The sequence below is a fragment of the Danio aesculapii genome, chromosome 6 (assembly GCF_903798145.1).
Source record: "Danio aesculapii chromosome 6, fDanAes4.1, whole genome shotgun sequence".
Classification (NCBI taxonomy): Eukaryota; Metazoa; Chordata; class Actinopteri; order Cypriniformes; family Danionidae; genus Danio; species Danio aesculapii.
In genome coordinates this window covers 6,195,477-6,215,852 of record NC_079440.1, presented here as the reverse complement: position 1 = coordinate 6,215,852, position 20,376 = coordinate 6,195,477, and the positions used below count along the sequence as shown (strand labels likewise).

Below are 20,376 nucleotides of genomic sequence, written 5' to 3'. Positions count from 1 at the left end.
TTAAAAAATCTTCAATTTCAGCCAAATTATGATTATTTATTAATATTATTATTATTATTAATTCAGCAATGATGAACTAAACTTGATTTCTGAAGGATCATGAGACACTCAAGACATGAATATTGATGAAAAAATTTCAGTTTTGAAATTTACAATATTAACTATTTTAGGGCGTCACGGTAGCGCAGTGGGTAGCACAATCGCCTCACAGCAAGAAGGTCACTAGTCCGAGCCTTGGTTCAATTGGGTTTCCTCTATGTACTCCGGATTCCCTTACAAGTCCAAACACATGTGGTATAGGTGAATTTGTAAGCTAAATCATCTGTAGTGTATGTGTGTGATTGAGTGTGTATGGATGTTTCCCAGTGTAGGGTTGCAGCTGAAAGGGCATCCGCTGCGTAAAATATATGCTGGATAAATTGGTGGTTCACCCCAGATTAATAAAGGGACTAAGCTGAAAATGAATGAATGAATGAACTATTTTACTGTATTTTTGATCAAATTAATGCAAAATTAGAGGCCAAAATAAAGACCTCAATTAAAAACATTTTTAAAAATCGTACGTTTTCAATCAGTAGTGCAATATTATATACGCTCAAGGTATAGACCTTTTTCTTGGAATGCAAAATTACCCATTACGCTTAGCATGCATGCGCAAGGAGTATGCTAAGAACTTCCGGTTGGCAGCTGATGCGTGTAAACCAGGGGTCACCAATCTCAGTCCTGGAGGGCCGGTGTCCCTCCAGGGTTTAGCTCCAACTTACCTCAACACACCTGCTTGGGAGTTTCAAGAATACCTAGTAAAATTTTGATCAGCTTGTTCAGGTGTGTTTGATTAGGGTTGGAGCTAAAATCTGCAAGACACTGGCCCTCGAGGAACAAGTTTGGTGACCCCTGGTGTAAACAGTCACATTTTGACAGCTTTGAAATGATAGTTTTAATCTATTTACCTGCATTTATCTTCTTTAAACTGATACTGTTGTCGATCAGCGCCACCTTCTGGACTGATTATTTTTAAAAATTTGATCTAATAGGATGGAAAACAACTGCTGTGAGGCATTTTCCCCTTGTTGTCAGACGGCATCTTCTGCTGTTTAGCTGAAGCCTCATCATCGCTAAAGTCACCTGAACTGTCCCACTAGCACACTGATCTAATAACTGTGACAAAGTGAAAATAAATTGACGTTTTGAAATGACAGAAATACACAAACTATGGTAAATACAACACACTAAATGAAACAAACGGCTCGCGATTAGAATGAACATGCAAATCAGCCAGCAGAGTATCAGTAACAGACTTTTATTGGTCGTTTTTGTAAATTACATGACTTACATACCTGTTAAGTTTCATGCCAGTAATCTGGTTTGCTCTATAATGCAGTGAAGTAATGTGTGTGTGTGTGTGTGTCTGTGTATTGAAGAGTCGCTGAGCTAACAGCTGACCGGCCAGGGAAACACACACACACTGTATTTCTGACGGCAGACACGTGAACTAGGAGAACGTTTTTCTCGCGCGCTTAAACCACATCTGACAAATTTTAACGACTTTAACCAGGGGCGTCGCTAGACCCAATTTACTGGGGCCCGTGCCCCAGTAAAAATCTCCAGTGCCCCAGTAAATGCATTGAGATGTAATTTACTTCATATGCAAGTGTATTTATTAAGAGTGGTAATGAAATAAAGACGTTATTCTCTATGTGCAACCGAACCAACGCTGGTGAAAGCAATGTAGTTTAATCGAAAAGCAAACTGACGCATCTCCGCGTGTGCGCAGAGAAATTGCGCCTCTCCGCGTGTGCGCCTCTCTCAAGCGCTGCTCTTCTGCCGGTGCGAGTCCCGCTAGTTAACACGCGCGCCAAAAAAGCAGGCTACTTACTTGTCACGCGTTGCTCATGCGTTGTAAAACCGGCGTAACAGCCTTTTTTGTTTAGCTAGTCAACAAAACTAAAGTTTAAACAATATGATGGTGATCTTACTAAGCATGCCTCCTGATTTTTTTGTATGAAGCAAAAAGGAGGGATGAGGAGTCAGGGAGGTAAAGACTTAACAAACCTAATTCTCTGCCATGTGTCAAGTCTAAGACAACTGATAATTCTATAAAACATCTTTTTTATTTTATTGAATTGTCTATAGAATTTCATTCAAATTAAATTAATATTTATGCAAAATATTTCTTAAATGACCTTAGCATATCACTCCAGTTTTGTCTAAACATTGTTTTCCAGTTACATTTCAGATTATTTAGAATAATAATTGTATTTTATTTATAATAAATAATTCTTATTATATATATAAATTTTTTTTTTTTTATTTATTCTTTTTTTTTTTGGTGCCCCAGTAGAGCTTTATGTCTAGCAACGCCCCTGACTTTAACACACACCTTTCAAAGTTGTGTGTCACAAAAACACTCCGTAATCCACTCAAAACTCTATTGAAACCCAGTTTCAGAGCGCAAATTACTGGTTGTAAACGCTGTAAACGAAAGTTCTTAGCATTCTACCGGAAGACGCTGGTCGCTATGGTGCCCTCCATGCAGCAGCCAAGAAAAAGGTCTATAAGCAGTTCAAATGCATCCAAAAAACAAACATATTTATTAATGTTTTATCTAAAGAAGGTGATTTGATGAGTGGTAAAGTCAGCTGTACCTGCTGCAGCACCTGCCACACCATACAGGTGGTGTCTCTAGAACCTGAGATCAGGTGAATCCCGAAGTGATCTGTGGCCAGACACGTTACGATGTCTGCAGAGATGCAAACACACACAAACGCACACATTTTTAAAGTTAGCAGATCTGTTCCTGCAGACCAAGGTGAAAATATACAACCTGGATGTGTCTACTCATGAGATAAAAACAAACACAGAGCAGAAAAAAGGCTCAGAGGAAGGAGATGAGCAGACAGAGAGAGAGTTATTACCCATGTGGCGGATGTGCTGCCCCACAGTTTTGCCCTTGACGAGTGACGTGACCCTCAGACTGTTGTCCCAATGGCCTCCACTGAACAGCAGCTTCCCATCATGAGACACAACAAACAGATGAGCTGTGACATCGACCCCGGGAGAAAACGGCCCTGACAGAAACCTCTGAGTCCTACAAGGAGAGAGACAGAGAATGAACATTTTAATTTTAATTGTTATATCTTAGTTAAAAAAATATGGGTGCTTGTCTATGATGAGCAACTTTGTTTGAGGGTCAGCGAGACTCACTTTGGACTGGTTACAGTGGGGTCTTTGATGAAGGTGAAGTAGTTGGAGATGTTCTTATCATATGGCAGCCAGCCATGAGTTCCCATCAAACAATTCTGGCTCAGAGTTACCTTTATGACCAAGAAACACAAGCGGAAACCACAGAAAACATTAAAGACAGTATAGAATAACAATTGCAACCTATTCATGCTTTATAGATTATGTCATGACAGTTATTAGTGTAATAAAAACACTGTTAGATCAGTCAGGACAATCACTCGAGTCTTAATTATGTTACATACTTAATACTTAAACTACAGAAACCACAAATTGATGTATTTTTTGTTTACTTCTTTAAATAAAGTATATAACTAAACTAGTGCTGTCAAATGATTAATCACATTTTAAATAAAAGTTTGTATTTACGTAATGTTTGTGGGCATAAATACTTTGTATATGTAATTAAAACATATATAAAATACAAAAACTAAATATTTACATATAACAATTAAATATTATATTTATATAGACCTTTTTTAAAGATAATAATATTTCATTTATTAATATATATGATGTAAACAAACATTATACATATATAAAAATGTAAATACACGCTTGTATTTTGGATGCGATTAACCACGTTTCATTTTTTGACAGAAAATTAAATACAAAATGTGCAGTGCTTTTTTTCCCCCTTTTTTTATTTAAATAGTCAAAACATACATTAATCGACATAACTAATAGCACAACATAAATATAAACTTAGTGCCTTAACATGGTGTACATATAAACAAAGACAAAGAAAAAAATTATTAAGACAGCATCAGTATCTGTTTAGTAAAGCATACACTTAGGGGGCTTCCACACAGGTTCTGCATCTTGTTGATATACACTGTGAACACTTGTTGATATACACTGTGAACATCAGCTACGCTAATTATTTTCTTTATTCTCCATTTCTCCATTTCCACCTGGGGATACTCTTCCCGAGGCCCTCAGACTATGCAGAGTTACTGATTCAATCCAAGACCAACGACGAGATGATCCCAAGGTTTCCATATCCTGGACCAGGCCGAATCCTGAGCAGCTACTGTGATGGTCATGGAGGAGTGGAGAACATGAGACTGATTCCTGTGACGCTCCAGAGACAGACGAGTCTTCGCTGAGGCCAGCTTCCAGCCTCCGCCACTGAGACTGCAGCTCTGCACAAGACGTTTGGCCAGCGGAGAAATTAAAATGGCCGTGCCCAACTGAGCCTGGTTTCTCTCAAGGTTTTTTTTCTTCACTTCCGCCTTTAGTGAAGTTTTTTTTCCCTCTCCGCTGTCGCCACTAGCTTGCATGGTTTGGGATCGGTGGAGCTGCGCATCGTTGGATTTGCCCTTCAATATTTGGACTCTCAGTAGTGATTATTAAACCACACTGAACTGGGCTAAACTGAACTGAACTTAAACACTACAAACTGAACTACACTGTTCCTATTTACTATGACCTTTTATGTGAAGCTGCTTTGACACAATCTACATTGTATAAGCGCTATACAAATAAAGGTGAATTGAATTGAACTGAATCAGTACAATACAAGCAAAACCTGACAGCATCAGCATCATTTTGTCCACTTACAGTTACATTTGGCTTTGGAAATAATTTATGAAAGGACGCCACATGGCAGTGAACTTGGACCTGGAACCATTTAAATTAAGTCTTATGAATGCACTCATCACTGACCCACTGTTTAGAAGAAGGGGGAAATGATCGCTTCCAATTGATAAAAACGTGTGATTTTTTTTAAAATAAAGAATTATACAGTTTCAGATTTCTTTAGATTTTGTATCAACTGCATATGTACATATTTTATTAAATTAAATTAATTATTATTACGTTACTAAAGTGTCCACTAAAGTGTGAACCTAAAGCCTTGAGCACTTGAAAACAACACTGAGTACGTTTACATGGACACCAATAATACAGTTTTAATACGATTAAGACAATACTCTGATTAAGAGTCGACCATGTGAACAGCAATTTTTGATTCATTTAATTCGATTCAGGTGATAATTGAACTAAACAGAAATGGAATTAAGACACGTGGAGTATGGCGATTTTAGTTGCATTATTGAAGTGCAGTTCAGACATGTAAACACCTTAATCAAACTAATACCGTCATCTAGGTATTTTTGCCATGTTTTGCGACAGGATAGTCTTTACACACACAGCTGTCTGACACTATTATCTGCTCCTACCGAGTCAGTGAAGACCACAGACTCCTGCATCGCGAAATGTGGAGGGTTTTTTTCTCCCATTCAATGTGTGGTATGAAATTAAATTAAAACTACACTCTTCCAGCAGTTCATAGTTGCATCCAATATCTCGTTTGTGAGGGGGGCATGCATGAAATGTTCCTGAACGAAAGTGAAAGTGCCAAACTGCAGTTAAAGTCGAGAAAATAAAACTGCAACACCCGAAATTAAGTGAAACTCAGGAGGAAATGTGGATAGCGCGGTGACACAATGACGTTAATCGTATTATGTGTTATAACATGTAAAACAGGATCATGAAAGGAACATTCAAAAAGCAACTCATGTAAACGCTCTAATTTTATTATTGTCTTAATCAGATTAAGGCAAATAATTTGATAACTGATGTCCATGTAAACGTAGTCACTGTTGTGATGTCACAATGGCATTGCATTCTGGGACATATAGGTGCTGGAGTGTACATATGAGGCAGAGTCGCAAAACTGAGGGATCAAGGGTACAGTATATCCATGTAAGCCAGGGCTCGGTGGAGGGCCGGTGTCCTGGAGAGTTTAGCTCCAACCCTAATCAAACACATCAGAACCAGCTAATCAAGCTCTTACTAGATATACTAGAAACTTCCTGGCAAGTGTGTTGAAGCAAGTTGGAGCTAAACTGAGCAGGACACCGGCCCTCCAGGATCGAGTTTGGACACCCCTGATGTAAGCTTTACCGAGTTTACTTAAAGTAGGATGCACTTTAAAGGGATAATTCACCCAAAAATGAACATTTACTCACTATTTACTCAAGTGATTAAAAGTTGGTTTCTTCTGTTGAACGCAAAAGAAGATATTTTGAAGAAAGCTGAAAACCTGTAACCATTGACTTGAAGGAAATTGAAGGAAAACAAATACTATGGAAGTCAATGGTTACAGGTAACCAACATTTTTCTAAATATCTTCTTTTGTGTTCAACAAAGTCAAACAGATCTGGATGATGAGTAAACGATGACAGAATTTTCAGTTTTGGGTGAACTGTCCCTTTAAGAGTGCGGGTCTAAAAATGAAGTGAAATGCAGCCAGACTCACCAGAGTGTCTGGACTTCCCTGCGAGATGAACGAATGTGATTGGTTCTTCGGGACCATGGCTTTAACCAGCGGCACATTATCACTGATGCCCTAAAATAGAGAGAGAAACAGCGGTCAACATCTGCAACAAACACACAAACACAATCTGTGAAATACACTGACCTCGATGAAAAAGGACTTGAGTTCAGTGAGATGCTCAAAGATGTTCAGAGGACAAGAGTCCAAACGAGTTCTCCTCTTCTCCAGCTCCTCCAGAGACAGACGTACGGGATGGGGATCCTGAACACACATATCGATACGCATCACACACTCGCTCGTGCTTAAGCCATCAGCATGTCATCGCTAAATCAATGCATTTAAATGGATAGATCACCCAAAATGCTGTCATCATTCACTCACTATTCCCTTGTTTACACCAGTATGAGTTTATTATTCTGTTGAACACTAAAGAAGTGTTTTTACTGAATAACACTATCACTAAAGAACATATTTTGATATTAACCTGTAACCATTGACTTCCGTAATAGGAAAAATAAATACTATGGAAGTCAATGATTACATTTTCAGCTTTCTTCAAAATATTTTCCTTGGGGTTCAACAGTATAAAGAAACTCCTAATAAGTTGGAACCACTTGGGGAGGAGTAAATAGTCATTTTTCATTTTTGGGTGAACTATCCCTTTAATTTGAGAGCAAGAGTTTCAAGAGTTCCCACTTAGATATTTAGTGAAGTTTTTTTTCCCTCTCCGCTGTCGCCACTGGCTTGCATGGTTCGGGATCTGTAGAGCTGCGCATCGTTGGATTTGCTCTTCAATATTTGGACTCTCAGTAGTGATTATTAAACCACACTAAACTGAGCTAAACTGAACTGAACTTAAACACTATAAACTGAACTACACTGTTCCTATTTACAATGACCTTCTATGTGAAGCTGCTTTGACACAATCTACATGGTATAAGCGCTATACAAATAAAGGTGAACTGAATTGAATTGAATTTGCTTAGCGTTATTAGCAGGTTTGGCATGCTGTCACGGGAGAGAACCCTGAGCTCGTAGATACTTGAGCCCAAGGCTCCCGCCCGGTCAATAAGCATATAAGGGGATCCGAGATCAGGTAGAGCTCCCCCTTGGAAACGAGAGGAAAAGGAGGAGATGGGGTGGAAGGGGGGATTCTTCCAAAACGAAGATAGAGTAATAGGGAGAAAACGATCCATTATAGTAAACTAGGATCACTCTGATTGGATTATTACTGATTACAGATGAGCAGCCAGTCATGTTCAATCATATCACGTGCTCCTCTCGAAATTAGTTTATGAAACAATTTTAAGATTTGGGCTTTCTGGCTTTCCATCAAGTGTTTTTCAGTCTAAATACACATTTAACCCTCTACTGCATGCATTATGATAAATCTATTTAAAGATATTTGACTGTTTTTCTTTTCTTAAAATGGTTTAACTTAAAGTGCTGTAAAACTAATTTGGAAAAATGTCTTTTTTTAGGTACTTTATGATATGTTTCCATATGGCAACAACATCATCCAACAGTGGATATAACTTAGAAACGTCTAATTTAGAATTTTCCTTATTATTAATAATTTTGCTGTGTTAAATGATTTAATTGGTGTTGCAGTATTATAAGCTTTAACACAAAACTTATAAATGACACCTTATACACACACTGTAAACCCTATTGTTGTCTTCACTTAAACAATTAAGTAAAGTTGACTGAACATTACTTAAAATTTAGCATTTTGGTCCTGTCACCTAAAAATATGAGTTAATTTAACTTGTATACTATGAAAATGCATAAATTTAAGATTTCAAGTATAGTAAGCTCAAAATCACAATTAATCCTTTGAATAAAATAGGTCGTTTTTAATGTAGTCTTGACTGTAAAATTATAATATGTGCAACCTTTCAAGGTCTTTTTTTAAAATCAGAAAACAAGGTAATTATTCACCATAATGGGAATAAATGGCACTTATTTTTCTTCTAAACTTTTTTTTTATAGTATATAATTACGCACGCACGCACGCACGCACGCACGCACGCGCGCGCACACACACATACACACACACACACACACACACACACACACACACACACACACACACACACACACACACACACACACACAAACACAGAACTGAACAATTTAAGTATAATCTACCAACCCGGCAAGTTAAATAAACTTAAATATGCAAGTTTTGTGAGACTCCGTTACTCAATTAAATTGAGGCAACGAGTTTACTCAATTATTTTCGTTCAATCAACTTATTAGGGTTTTCAGTGCACATTCCAACAACTGATATTCCAACAGCTGTCATTTATTCCATTCTTTTTTGCTGAATATTATTGAAAACAATCATAATATTATATTATCATGCATACAACATACAGTAAATACAAATATTTTCTCCAGTAAATATTATAACAAATAAATAACAAGTCTAATATATTCAGATGCATCAAAATAATGTAGTTACTAGCTAACAATGTTTATATATTATTCTATATACTATCTTATCTGCCTCTGAGCTTACATGAACTGTCGTCATCTCTGCTCTTATCAAATGTCCAGTCTGCATCATTCTCATGGTCTCTAAAACCCATCTCATCCTCACTTTCATCTGCAGGAATAGGCAGTTCTGTCTTTTCTTATTTCACTTACCATAGAACAACGTGGTGGTCCTCGCTAATACACTGTTCCCTGTATTCATATCTATTCAAAAGTAGCATTGCCATTAAAACCAGATAGTTTTTATCCATAATGCAAATGTCATTAACATACAACTAATCAACATAATATTGTTAGCATTCATGATGTTATTGTTACAACTTAAAAGTTCACAGCTGACCTTGCTAGCTAGTTAACCCATTGCAATATTGCACGTTCCACTATTGGACAGTGTTGCTATTTTGTACATTTGATGGATTTAAAAAAAACTAATTAAAAAATAAACAATTTGAGTTGTGGATATGTCATCATAACTTACTGGAGGTGATGTCTCAGATTTCTTTGTGGATCTGACATAATTTGATCCTTTGTTTTTATTGAGGTTTACATTTGCATTCAGCGACTACTCAAAATAAATGCCAGTCTGTCAGAAATCGCGCTACAGAAAAACACTGCAGGTCATGTGACTTAACCAAAGCACATCATTGGCTACACTAAGGTCTTCTCTTTACAACAAAAAAAAAAAGATCAATGTTGGTCTTAAAGCAACAGCGGCAGGGAAATGAACATAAATATCATGTTGCCATATGGCAACACCATGCGGTAGAGGGTTAAGTGTTTCCTTTATTAGACTTCAAGTTGAGCCTGCAGATTTCAATTGTAATGCACATTTTTAAAGGTTTTTTCCATAATGAGTGTTTTTTTTCTCCTGCACAGTTATAAACCTTCATTTCAGCAACACTTACATACAACTTCACAGTTTTTAATGTCTAAGTTTACACCTTTTATTAACATTTCTTTTGATATTTTTGTGTTCCTGTCATTTACAATATTTTCTGAACTGTGAAGTGATCAAAAGTGACACTCAAAACTGACTCGGTTTCATACTCTCAATTTTTATTAACAAGATTTCTTGATGCTCAGGTTTGTGCTAAAAATGCATGCCAATTAGTGTGTATTTAATGAAATAATGGCTCTTTTGCATAATCAAACATAACATTTTATCAAACCTGCATTACTGATAACGTTCCAAATGTAATCATTCAATAGCGGAAATATGATCATTAACTTAATATACCCTATTCACCAATCAGGGGTCACCAATCTCGGTCCTGGAGGGCCGGTGTCCCTGCAGGGTTTAGCTCCAACTTGCCTAAACACACCTGGATGGCTGTTTCAAGTATACCTCGTAAGACCTTGATTAGCTCATTCAGGTGCATTTGATTGCGGTTGGAGATAAAATCTGCAGGACACCGGCACTCCAGGAACAAGTTTGGTGACCCCAGACCTAGAGTGTACTAGTGCACTAGAGGAATATTACAATTATTTAATTTACATACATGTATTATTCATTTACATTTTTATGAATTTGGCTGATGATTTTATTCAGAGAGACTAAAACTGTATTGACGGTACATGGTTTTAAGAACTCTTGCTTTCCCTGAGAATTGAACCCAGAACCATAGTGTCATGTGCGCTCTTCTACTTGAGCTACAGGACTGTATATAAATATGTATATAAACTCTTCTTTTATTATTTACAGTGTACTGTAGATGTTCATGCTCATGTTGGAGAAGCATAAGAGTGTCACACCTTCAGTAATTGGCACGGCGTCTGTCCGAAGTTACTAATCATGCCTTCTAGAGCTTTCCTCTCCTTCTCATCTGTGATGGCATCCAGATCAACAGCCCCTAAAACAACCACAGACACTCTCGTTTACAGATGAAGACAAAATGATTAGCTTTATACCTTTTCAAATATTTCAAAATTATATTGTCATAACCTGTATGTTCATGGATATGAAAAACTTCATATACCTTCATATGTGCAGTAGTAGAAGACATTAAGGGCCTCCACTGCCGCCGGGCCCCGCTGCTTATAACCGAAGATCAGATCGATCCACTCATGCAGATGAGCTGACACAAACTCTGATTCCTGAACACAGACACACATACAGGAAATAAGATGGCGCTGTATGCTTGACAAATAGCTGATACACTGCTTGTGTCCAGTTTCTTACAAATACCACTCGAACCTAAAATAATCATTAATAAAGATAGGACAAGTTTAAATGAAAGTGTTAATAGTAAGCGGTGTTTACATTAATCTTGTGATATAAATGACAACATGCATAACTCATCCTCATTTGAGTTTACAGTTAAAAACTAGTCCTAGGGCGCTGTCTGCTGTCAAAAAAAAGCCTAGAGCGTCATTTTCTGTTAAAAACGATACTAGTCTGCTTTCAAAAACTAGCCGGTTTTCATCAAACTTCTCACTCTTCCCGCTGTATTGGCTTTGGCCATATGCATATTTTTGCATTTCCAGTTATGTTTTGTGTCAGGCACTTTATGTTGTGTTTGTATTTTTGTTTTGTGTGTGTCTAAAAAAAAAACTAGCCTAGAAGGCCGTCTGCTGTTAAAAACTAGTCCAGAGCCTTCTCTACAGTTAAAAACTAGCCTAAATCTTCATCTGCAGTTAGAAACGATACTAGTCTGCTGTTAAAAACTAGCCTAGAGCACCATCTACTGTTAAAAACTAGCCCAGAGTGCTTTCTGCTGTTAAAAACTAGCCTATAGTGCCATCTGCTGTTAAAAACAAGCCTAGGGCCTTGTCTGCAGTTAAAAACTAACCTTAAAGCACCATTTGCTGTTAGAAACGATACTAGTATGCTGTTTAAAACTAGCCTATAGTGCCATCTGCTGTAAAAACTAGCCTAGAGCACCATCTGCTGTTAAAAACTAGCCTATAGTGCCATCTGCAGTTAAAAACTAGCCTATAGTGCCATCTGCTGTTAAAAACAAGCCTAGGGCCTTGTCTGCAGTTAAAAACTAACCTTAAAGCACCATTTGCTGTTAGAAACGATACTAGTATGCTGTTTAAAGCTAGCCTAGAGCGCCATCTGCTGTCAAAAACTAGCGTAGAGCGCCATCTGCCGTTATAAACAAGCCTAGAGCGCCATCTGCTGTCAAAAACTATACAAGTCTCCTGTCAAAAACTAGTCTAGAACACCATCAACTGTTAGAAACTACCCAAAGTGCCATCTACTGTTAAAAACTAACCTAGAGGGCCATCTGCTGTTCAAAACTAGCCTAGAGTACTTTCTGCTCTTAAAAACAAGCATAGAGCCTCACATGCTGTCAAAACTAGCCTAGAGCGCCATCTGCTGTCAAAAACTATACTAGTATGCTGTTAAAAACTAGCTTAGTAAGCCATCTGGTGTTAAAAACAAGCCTAGAGCCCTGTCTGCTGTTAAAAATTAGCCTAAACCGCATATCTGCTGTTAGAAACGATACTAGTATGCTGCTAAAAACCAGCTTAGAGCACCCTCTATTGTTAAAAACAAGCCTAGAGCCCTGTCTTGTGTTAAAAACTAGACTAAAGCACCATCTGCTGTTAAAAACTAGCCTGGAGTGCCCTCTGCTGTTATAAACAAGCCTAGAGCCTTGTCTGCTGTTAAAAACTAGCCTAGAGCGCCTTCTGCTGTCAAAAATTATACTAGTATGCTGTTAAAAACTAACCTAGAGTGCCATTTGCAGTTATAAACTAGCCTAGAGCGTCATCTGCTGTTAAATAATAGCCTAAAGGGCCTTCTGCTGTTCAAATCTAGCCTAGAGTGCCTTCTGCTGTTAAAAACTAGACTAGAGCGCCATCTGTTGTTCAAAACTAGACTAGAGCGGCATCTGCTTTTAAAAACTAGCCTTGAGGGCCATCTGATGTTCAAAACTAGACTAGAGCGCCATCTGCTGTTCAAAACTAGACTTGAGCGCCATCTGCTGTTTAAAACTAGACTAGAGCACCATCTGCTGTTCAAAACTAGACTTGAGCGCCATCTGCTGTTAAATAATAGCCTAAAGGGCCTTCTGCTGTTCAAATCTAGCCTAGAGGGCCTTCTGCTGTTTAAAACTAGACTAGAGCGCCATCTGTTGTTCAAAACTAGACTAGAGCGGCATCTGCTTTTAAAAACTAGACTTGAGCGCCATCTGCTGTTTAAAACTAGACTAGAGCACCATCTGCTGTTCAAAACTAGACTTGAGCGCCATCTGCTGTTTAAAACTAGACTAGAGCACCATCTGCTGTTTAAAACTAGACTAAAGCACCATCTGCTGTTCAAAACTAGACTTGAGCGCCATCTGCTGTTTAAAACTAGACTAGAGCACCATCTGCTGTTCAAAACTAGAATAGAGCGTCATTTGCTTTTAAAAACTAAGCTCAGAATCGATTTAAGATTTTGTAAATCTCAGAATTGATGCAGAATCGATTTCTCAAACATTTTTTCACCTCAGCTCTAACTAAAAACAGTGAACTCTAGAATGCAAACATTTCTCTGTGAAGACAGAGCCATAACAGCTACATAATAAGTTTTGTAGCCATATCAAAACCGCAGTCATTTGCGTGGATAAATTTGCGTGGATACCTGCTGGCAGATTTAGGTATACATCGAACTCTGTCGGTTTTAGTGTTAAACAAAGATCGTTCTGTGCAATTTGTAGTCACAACAAATCCTTGTCTACACACAGACCTGAAGCCATCAGTCAGGAGGTGACAGTGAGACACGCATCTGTCGTTCTAGTTTTGTAACCTTTCACAAAGCCATTTCACACAGCTCCAGGCTTTAATAGGACAGAAGCGGCAGAGGAATTGAGAGGAAGAGAGAAACAGAAACTAAAAGCGGGTGGTATTCAATTACACACGGCTCCCTGGAGGCTCTCTATTGAGGTTAGTTGGGAAGAGCAGTGATGAGGTCATCAGAATCGGGCTCACCAGGGCTTTGCGGTGCTTGTAGATGAAATCCTCAGGAGATTTGGCCCATTTAGGCAGGATGACATCATTTACCCTCTCTTTAGAAATCTGCAAGCGGCCCAGGTCAAATCCTGCAACAATGACAGAGAGAATGAGACCGTACTGTATAAACGAGCTAGAGCGGAAACGTGACACTGCGATGACTGAAAACGCTCTTTAAAAGGAAAGTGTGTATCTGTCTTACTCTGTGTTTTTTAGCATTTGAAATACAGAAATATTGTTCTTAAAACAACACACTTACTTGAGAAGCAGTATTACTAAAGGTATAAAATCTTGCTTTTATAAAGTGTTATCTTGTTTTTAACAAAGTGAATTTATGCTTAAAACAAGAACAAACGGTTTAAAATTAAAACCAATTTTATTTTCTCTAAGCCCACAGAAAGATGTGTTTTAAGCATTTAGTGACTTTTCAAGTCACTTAACTCTGATACTTTTTAAAAAATAATAAAGATTTTATAGCTTATGGCAAATACTAAAGTACTGTCTGTAAATCAGCTATCTCAAGTGCAGCATTTTCTAGTATGAAAGTCATTGAAAACATGCCTTGACAATATTCAAACTATAAGTTTGACATAATATTGAGTGAGCTATACATTTTTTTCTTTTAAACTATCGAAAATGGATTCAAAGCTAAACATTTGTGGGCGAATCAAATGAATCAAATCATTGAATCAAGTCAATGATCAAATGATTCATTCATGTAGACCAGTGTTTCCCAACCCTGTTCCTGAAGGCACACCAACAGTACACATTTTCAATCTCTCCCTATTCAAATTCACCTGAATCAAATCATCAGAACATTAGAAGAGACTTGAAAACCTGAAATGAATGGTTCAGATAAGGGAGACATCCAAAAGATGTACTGTTGGTGTGCCTTCAGGAACAAGGTTGGGAAGAACTGATGTAGACAGTCACTTTTTAACAAATCGTCTAAATTACTCTATACTCTATAATGCATTATTAATTATCTCATTAATACACAGGAGAATTTCTGCCACCTACTGGTGGTTTTAGTATTATATATTTTAGGGAAAAAAGAAAAAAATATTTTTACTGTGCATTTCAGTTGGAATGTGTTTAAAGCCTAGTTCACACTACAGGATTTTAAGCCTGATTTGAGCCCGATTTGGAAGTTAACGAGCTCGCCGACAGATCAGGCTGTGATCGGGAAGAAATCTGCGGGTGCACGGCGCTCGCCGGTCTTTATGTGTGAACTACTGTACAACGCGTCAAAGAGGCTTGCTGAAGCGTCGCCGACACCTCGCAGACGGAAATCCAATATCTAGCATGCTGAATATTCCAGAGCAGTCGGCAGACTCGACCCCACGTGCGGTCAGATGTAGTGACGAGCTGCAGCCAATGAGAGAGCATATCAGCATGAGCTGAATGGCCACGTGCTCATGAGATCAACTAAAACATCTGTGATTGGCCAGAATGGGCATCGATGCTCTCTCTTCATTCTGCGTTAACACGGACACGAGAGTAGGCTATAATAACAGGGGAACTAGAATTCTGTAACTATTAGAATTACCATACTGCTCATTCAGACCGTTCTCATAGAAAACGTCATATTGTCACATCATATTTACATTCAAAGCTTCAACTGAGATATTAAAATTAAGCTCTGAATGTCTGTCATCATATTTGATGACATCATTACCCTGAAAAATATATTTTTTTACAGCCTATAAATATTTAGTTAAAATACTAGAAGACGCAAAGGTCTGGGGCTCGCTTTCATTTTCAAACAGGAGCTATTTCCCTGCACAGAATATGCTGTTTTGAAAGATATATCTGAAGTAAATTTATGTTTTTGCTATCAGAGAGTTGTGTTTATGTTAGCAGGAAGTTGCTAGGCAAAAAAAATGCACACATATTTAGTCACAGCGAAAAGTAGCAGACATGCATGCAGTCATTTTGACCAATATGGTAATTAAAGGTAGAAATGCTCAGTTCTTCACAGCTTTGTAATTTAAAAAATAAAAAATGTTAGAAAGAAATACACAGATATTCAGGAAACGTCAGGGTGTTATAGATATATTAGTTTTATTTCTAAGAGTTATTAAATTACAAAAATTCAAAACTCAATTTACTCGAACCTTGTTGATGAGCGATTGATCCACTGATGCTTTTTTTAAATGCTCTCTTGAAAGCTTGAAACGCTGTCAGTGATGTCAGCACACAAGCAGTGTTCAGCTTTTTCTGAAGACTCCTCCCTCAACATTTCATTGGCTGTGGTTTGGTAGCTTTGGGCAACTAGTTGTTGTCAGATCTTGTTGTGTGTGACCCCCCTCTTGTGGATCATTTACGTAGTGTCGCGTAGTGTGAACACCACAGAGATTAAAAGACACAAAATCAAGTCATGTAGTGTGAACAGCCCATCGATCTGCCGATGTTTTAAAAATCCTGCAGTGTGAACTAGGCATAACAGAACACTAAAGTGTTTTTGAGGTGTCACTTGCGGTCAGGGGTGTTGCTATACATAAAGCTCTACTAGGGCACAGGCCTCCCTCAACCACATAACCCGCATCCCCCCCAAAAATGTAATTTACCCTTATACAAATAGTTACTGAATATTATAAATAAATACTAGTATTATTATTATTATAAAAGTATTATTATTATACTATGATTATTCTAAATATATAACATAAATCAATCCAATGTAAAGACACAAGAAATAACAAATATTACCGTTCTGATTCTCCAAGAACTCTGGGAAGTAGAAGAACTCTGGGATGAGCTCTTTGACATCATTGGGATTGTCCATGAGCGTCTGCCAGGTAGCCGGAATGGAGTGAAACTGACGGTCAGCACAGTCAAACCTGCAAACCACAGGAAAACAACAGCTCATATGATGGAAAACAAGATTTCTGATGATCAAAAACAAGCCCATTTACTTATAACCACTATTGCTTAAATACCAATTAATCAAGAGCTAATTATAACAGATGGCATTTAATAAGAGCTATATTTACACCTGGTATTAAGAAGCTGATCAGAAGTCCATCAGCAGTAGAGAGAAACAATCCAGTCTACTCCCCTGCTGTTTTTAATCCGTCTCTTTTTTGACTAATTAATGACTGATTTAATAGAAACTGTAATTAAAACAAAGTTTGGAAAATAAAAACTTCACAGCTGCAAGTTTATATTTTACGTAGTTCTTAAAGTCACACAATTCTGACTCCATTTTCATCAAATCTACATTTATTTCTCACAAATTAGTGTAAAATTGTGTGTATGGATATGTAACCCACCGGTCCTTCTGCACCCAACCCAGTCTGAGCTGGGATTAAACCGGCGATTCTTTGCATGGGAGTCAGTTGCTCTAACAAGGAGGTTAAAGACCTTTTGCGCCTTTTGAGGTCAGAGGAGCGAGGTTTACCTGCATAACACTTTGCTAGCTGGCCTCCGTTACACTCCCCTCCTAAACCTTACTTCCATCCCGGATGAGCCCCCACATGTAACCCACCGGACCTACGGCACCCAACTCGATATGAGAGGGAACCAAGTATAAATGAGGCCAGCTAGTGAAGTGCTATGCAGGTAAACCTCACTCCTCTGACCTCAAAAGGTGCTGTAGTGATAGACACTAGAGGTCATGGGGTATGCTCTTCATACCTCGCTTAAATGATCTAAGATGATTTGTCAGATCCTGGATCTTTTAATCTTGATACCTCATCTATGGCTAATTTGGTTCAAATATGTTCACGAATCAGATTAAAAATCTGAGATCTGTGTGTGTGTGTGTGTGTGTGTGTTGTGAAGGAGAGATCTATTGATCCTCAAAATCATGATCAGCAATGCAACGATTGGCTGAAGGTGCAGCAGCGTAATGACATCATCTGATTAATATTCGATTATCCACGTGAGCAAAATTATCTAAAATTAGCAGTAAACGGTTTGTTAAATATGATACGCAATAACTTTCCTCATTTGTTGTGAGCTGCAGGCTTTACACTTCCATGTATCAAGAGTATTTGGCAATTTATTTAGTTTCACATTTTAGAGCGGATTTTCTTTACTATAGCAGCCTTGGCTTATTTAAGTTTCTTAATCGGCATAAGGAATTTAAATTAATTTTAAATCAAAAAGCATTTTGATATTGGTAAAGGTGTCTGCAACTTTTGCAAAGCATCAAATCACCTGCATATTAGCTGTCAAAACATGTGCATGACTGCATAAATTATTATTTCTTTGTAAAAAAAAAACACACAAAAAAAACAGTTGAATATTGTGCAGGTCTATTATCATAGACAAATTGTAAAGCTGACTCAGTACCTTAAAAAAGTACGTCTTTGTATCAAAAAAGTCAATTTTAATAAATGTTCTCTTTGAATCCCTTGGGAAGAACAACCCTGTTCTTACTTTTATTTCAGTGAGCCGATTGCGTAAGTTTAATTTACATATATTTTTAAACTCATATGTATATAAACATAAATATTATTAATTATTTTACCTGAAATATTATTATTATAAAATATAAATGTATATATACAATTTTTAAAAACTATTTCACTATTTTCGCCAAGTGTATATAACCTATAGGTTACTACTGTCAGAAAATATCAGCATTCGGTACATGCTTTCAGTATTACCTTTGCTTGAAATGAACCGATCTAATCCTGTTTACATGAAATAAGCCTGCTTCCTAGCAGGTTTGAGCTACCAGAACCGTTGCTATGACAACAACTCTCAGCTGAGTTTTGAAGAACGAAACGATCCTGGATCATGTAAAAATCGTCAATAATCAAATCCAGCTAATTGAGTAATCCACGTACAAAGAACGAACACCAGGTCTTTAGCCTCCTTGTTAGAGCAACCTACTCCCATGCAAACAATCGCCGGTTCGATCTCACTTCAGACCATGTTGGGTGCAGTAGGACCGGTGGGTTACTGTTATATACCCTTTCTATTTATTTTATTTTACATTTTTTTCTTTCAATGGGGAGGAATAATGTACTTTAAATTGTAAATGGAAAAACTCAATAAATAAATAAATAATATTAAATAAATAAATAATATTAAATAAATAAATATTAATTCATTCATCATTCATTTTCCTTCAGCTTAGTCCCTGATATATCCATAAATAAATAAATAAAACAAAATAAAAATATTTTCAACAAATTTCACCCTAGTGACCTTTTCTGTTCATGTTATTTTTGTTGACGCAGGAAATGTAGGAAAGCAGGATTAATAAGGGCAGATGAAGCTCACCTTCCGCTCTGCAGCTGAATGTGCAGGGAAGTGAAGGGTTCGACTCTGATGAGGTAATGCATGACTCCAGCGGCGTTCGAGTAGTGTGTGCCGTAGTGGAAGCGGTCTATGGTGCCCGTGGGGTCTTCAAAACTCTCGTATCTGCAGAACAAACATCATTTACACACATTTAGTACTGCCATGAATTCAGTTTCAACTTTCGATGCACTTGCTCTCTGCCAAAACCTACTGAGCTGCTTCACTGACTAAACTGAAAGCTGCCTTTTAAGGGAACACCATAAATGAGACGGATAATTAAAAGTGACTAACAGAATTAAAGACATGGGGTTTAATTTTTAGACTAAAGCTAAAATGATTAGGATTTCATATGGAAGTATTTTTAAAATGATTTCAGTCCTTAACATCTCACAATTCTGACTCTATTTTGGTCGAATCATAATTTATTTCTCTCAAATTATTATTATTTTTTAATCTCACATTTGTTTACTTTCTGTAATTAAGATTAAGGTTTTTTCCACAGATTTGTGATTTTTTATTTTATTGATTATTGATTGAGTGATTTTATTGTACATTTCTCACAGTTTTGACCTTACTCTGTGCAGGTCTGACTTGATAGCTTGTTAAATACTTTTTATAATTTTTTTATATAACTTGAAACGTACAAAAAAAAAGTAAAATGTACAAAGTAAAAGCACATGCTAAATATGAATAAACACTGTAATAGTAAATTAATAATACTAAAATAGCAAATGTAAGAGACATGATACTCCAGTGGTCTGAAGCTAGCATGTTGCTAAGCTAATAACATTCTCAGTACAATTAAATATTGGAGGAAATATTCCAAATAAAATATTTTAATAAAATATTTAACAAAATTATCTTAAAATAAAGATCTGATGGAGTATTTTCATAATGCATTCTGGGATTGTCACTTATATATACAGCTGAATGCCAAAACAAGGCATCTTAAGACATAAATAAATCCATAAATCAATAAATAAAATGAAAATTAGAAATGTTATTTTCACTTTATAAATAAAACACATTTAAATTAAAATGACTAAAACCAAACTTTAAATGAAACCTTATTAAAGCTAAACAGAAACTTATATTATTATACATAATAATCATAAAAATAGATTACTACACTTGTTCAAACTACTTATTTAAAATGA

At 37.0% G+C, this 20,376-nt stretch overlaps 1 protein-coding gene across 2 annotated transcripts in view; it reads right to left on the bottom strand.

Annotated features, from left to right (window-relative positions):
* Positions 1–20,376, bottom strand: part of nbeal1 (neurobeachin-like 1) — a 136,955-nt gene that overhangs the window by 12,911 nt on the left and 103,668 nt on the right. For both annotated transcript variants that reach the window (XM_056459402.1, XM_056459403.1), the window contains 10 exons: positions 19,202–19,342; positions 16,676–16,806; positions 13,943–14,052; positions 10,999–11,116; positions 10,775–10,872; positions 6,668–6,784; positions 6,506–6,595; positions 3,205–3,314; positions 2,916–3,088; positions 2,646–2,740 (listed from right to left, as the gene is read on the bottom strand). In XM_056459402.1, coding sequence (XP_056315377.1) covers positions 2,646–2,740; positions 2,916–3,088; positions 3,205–3,314; positions 6,506–6,595; positions 6,668–6,784; positions 10,775–10,872; positions 10,999–11,116; positions 13,943–14,052; positions 16,676–16,806; positions 19,202–19,342 — 1,183 coding nt within the window. The remainder of the gene's footprint in view (positions 1–2,645; positions 2,741–2,915; positions 3,089–3,204; positions 3,315–6,505; positions 6,596–6,667; positions 6,785–10,774; positions 10,873–10,998; positions 11,117–13,942; positions 14,053–16,675; positions 16,807–19,201; positions 19,343–20,376) is intronic.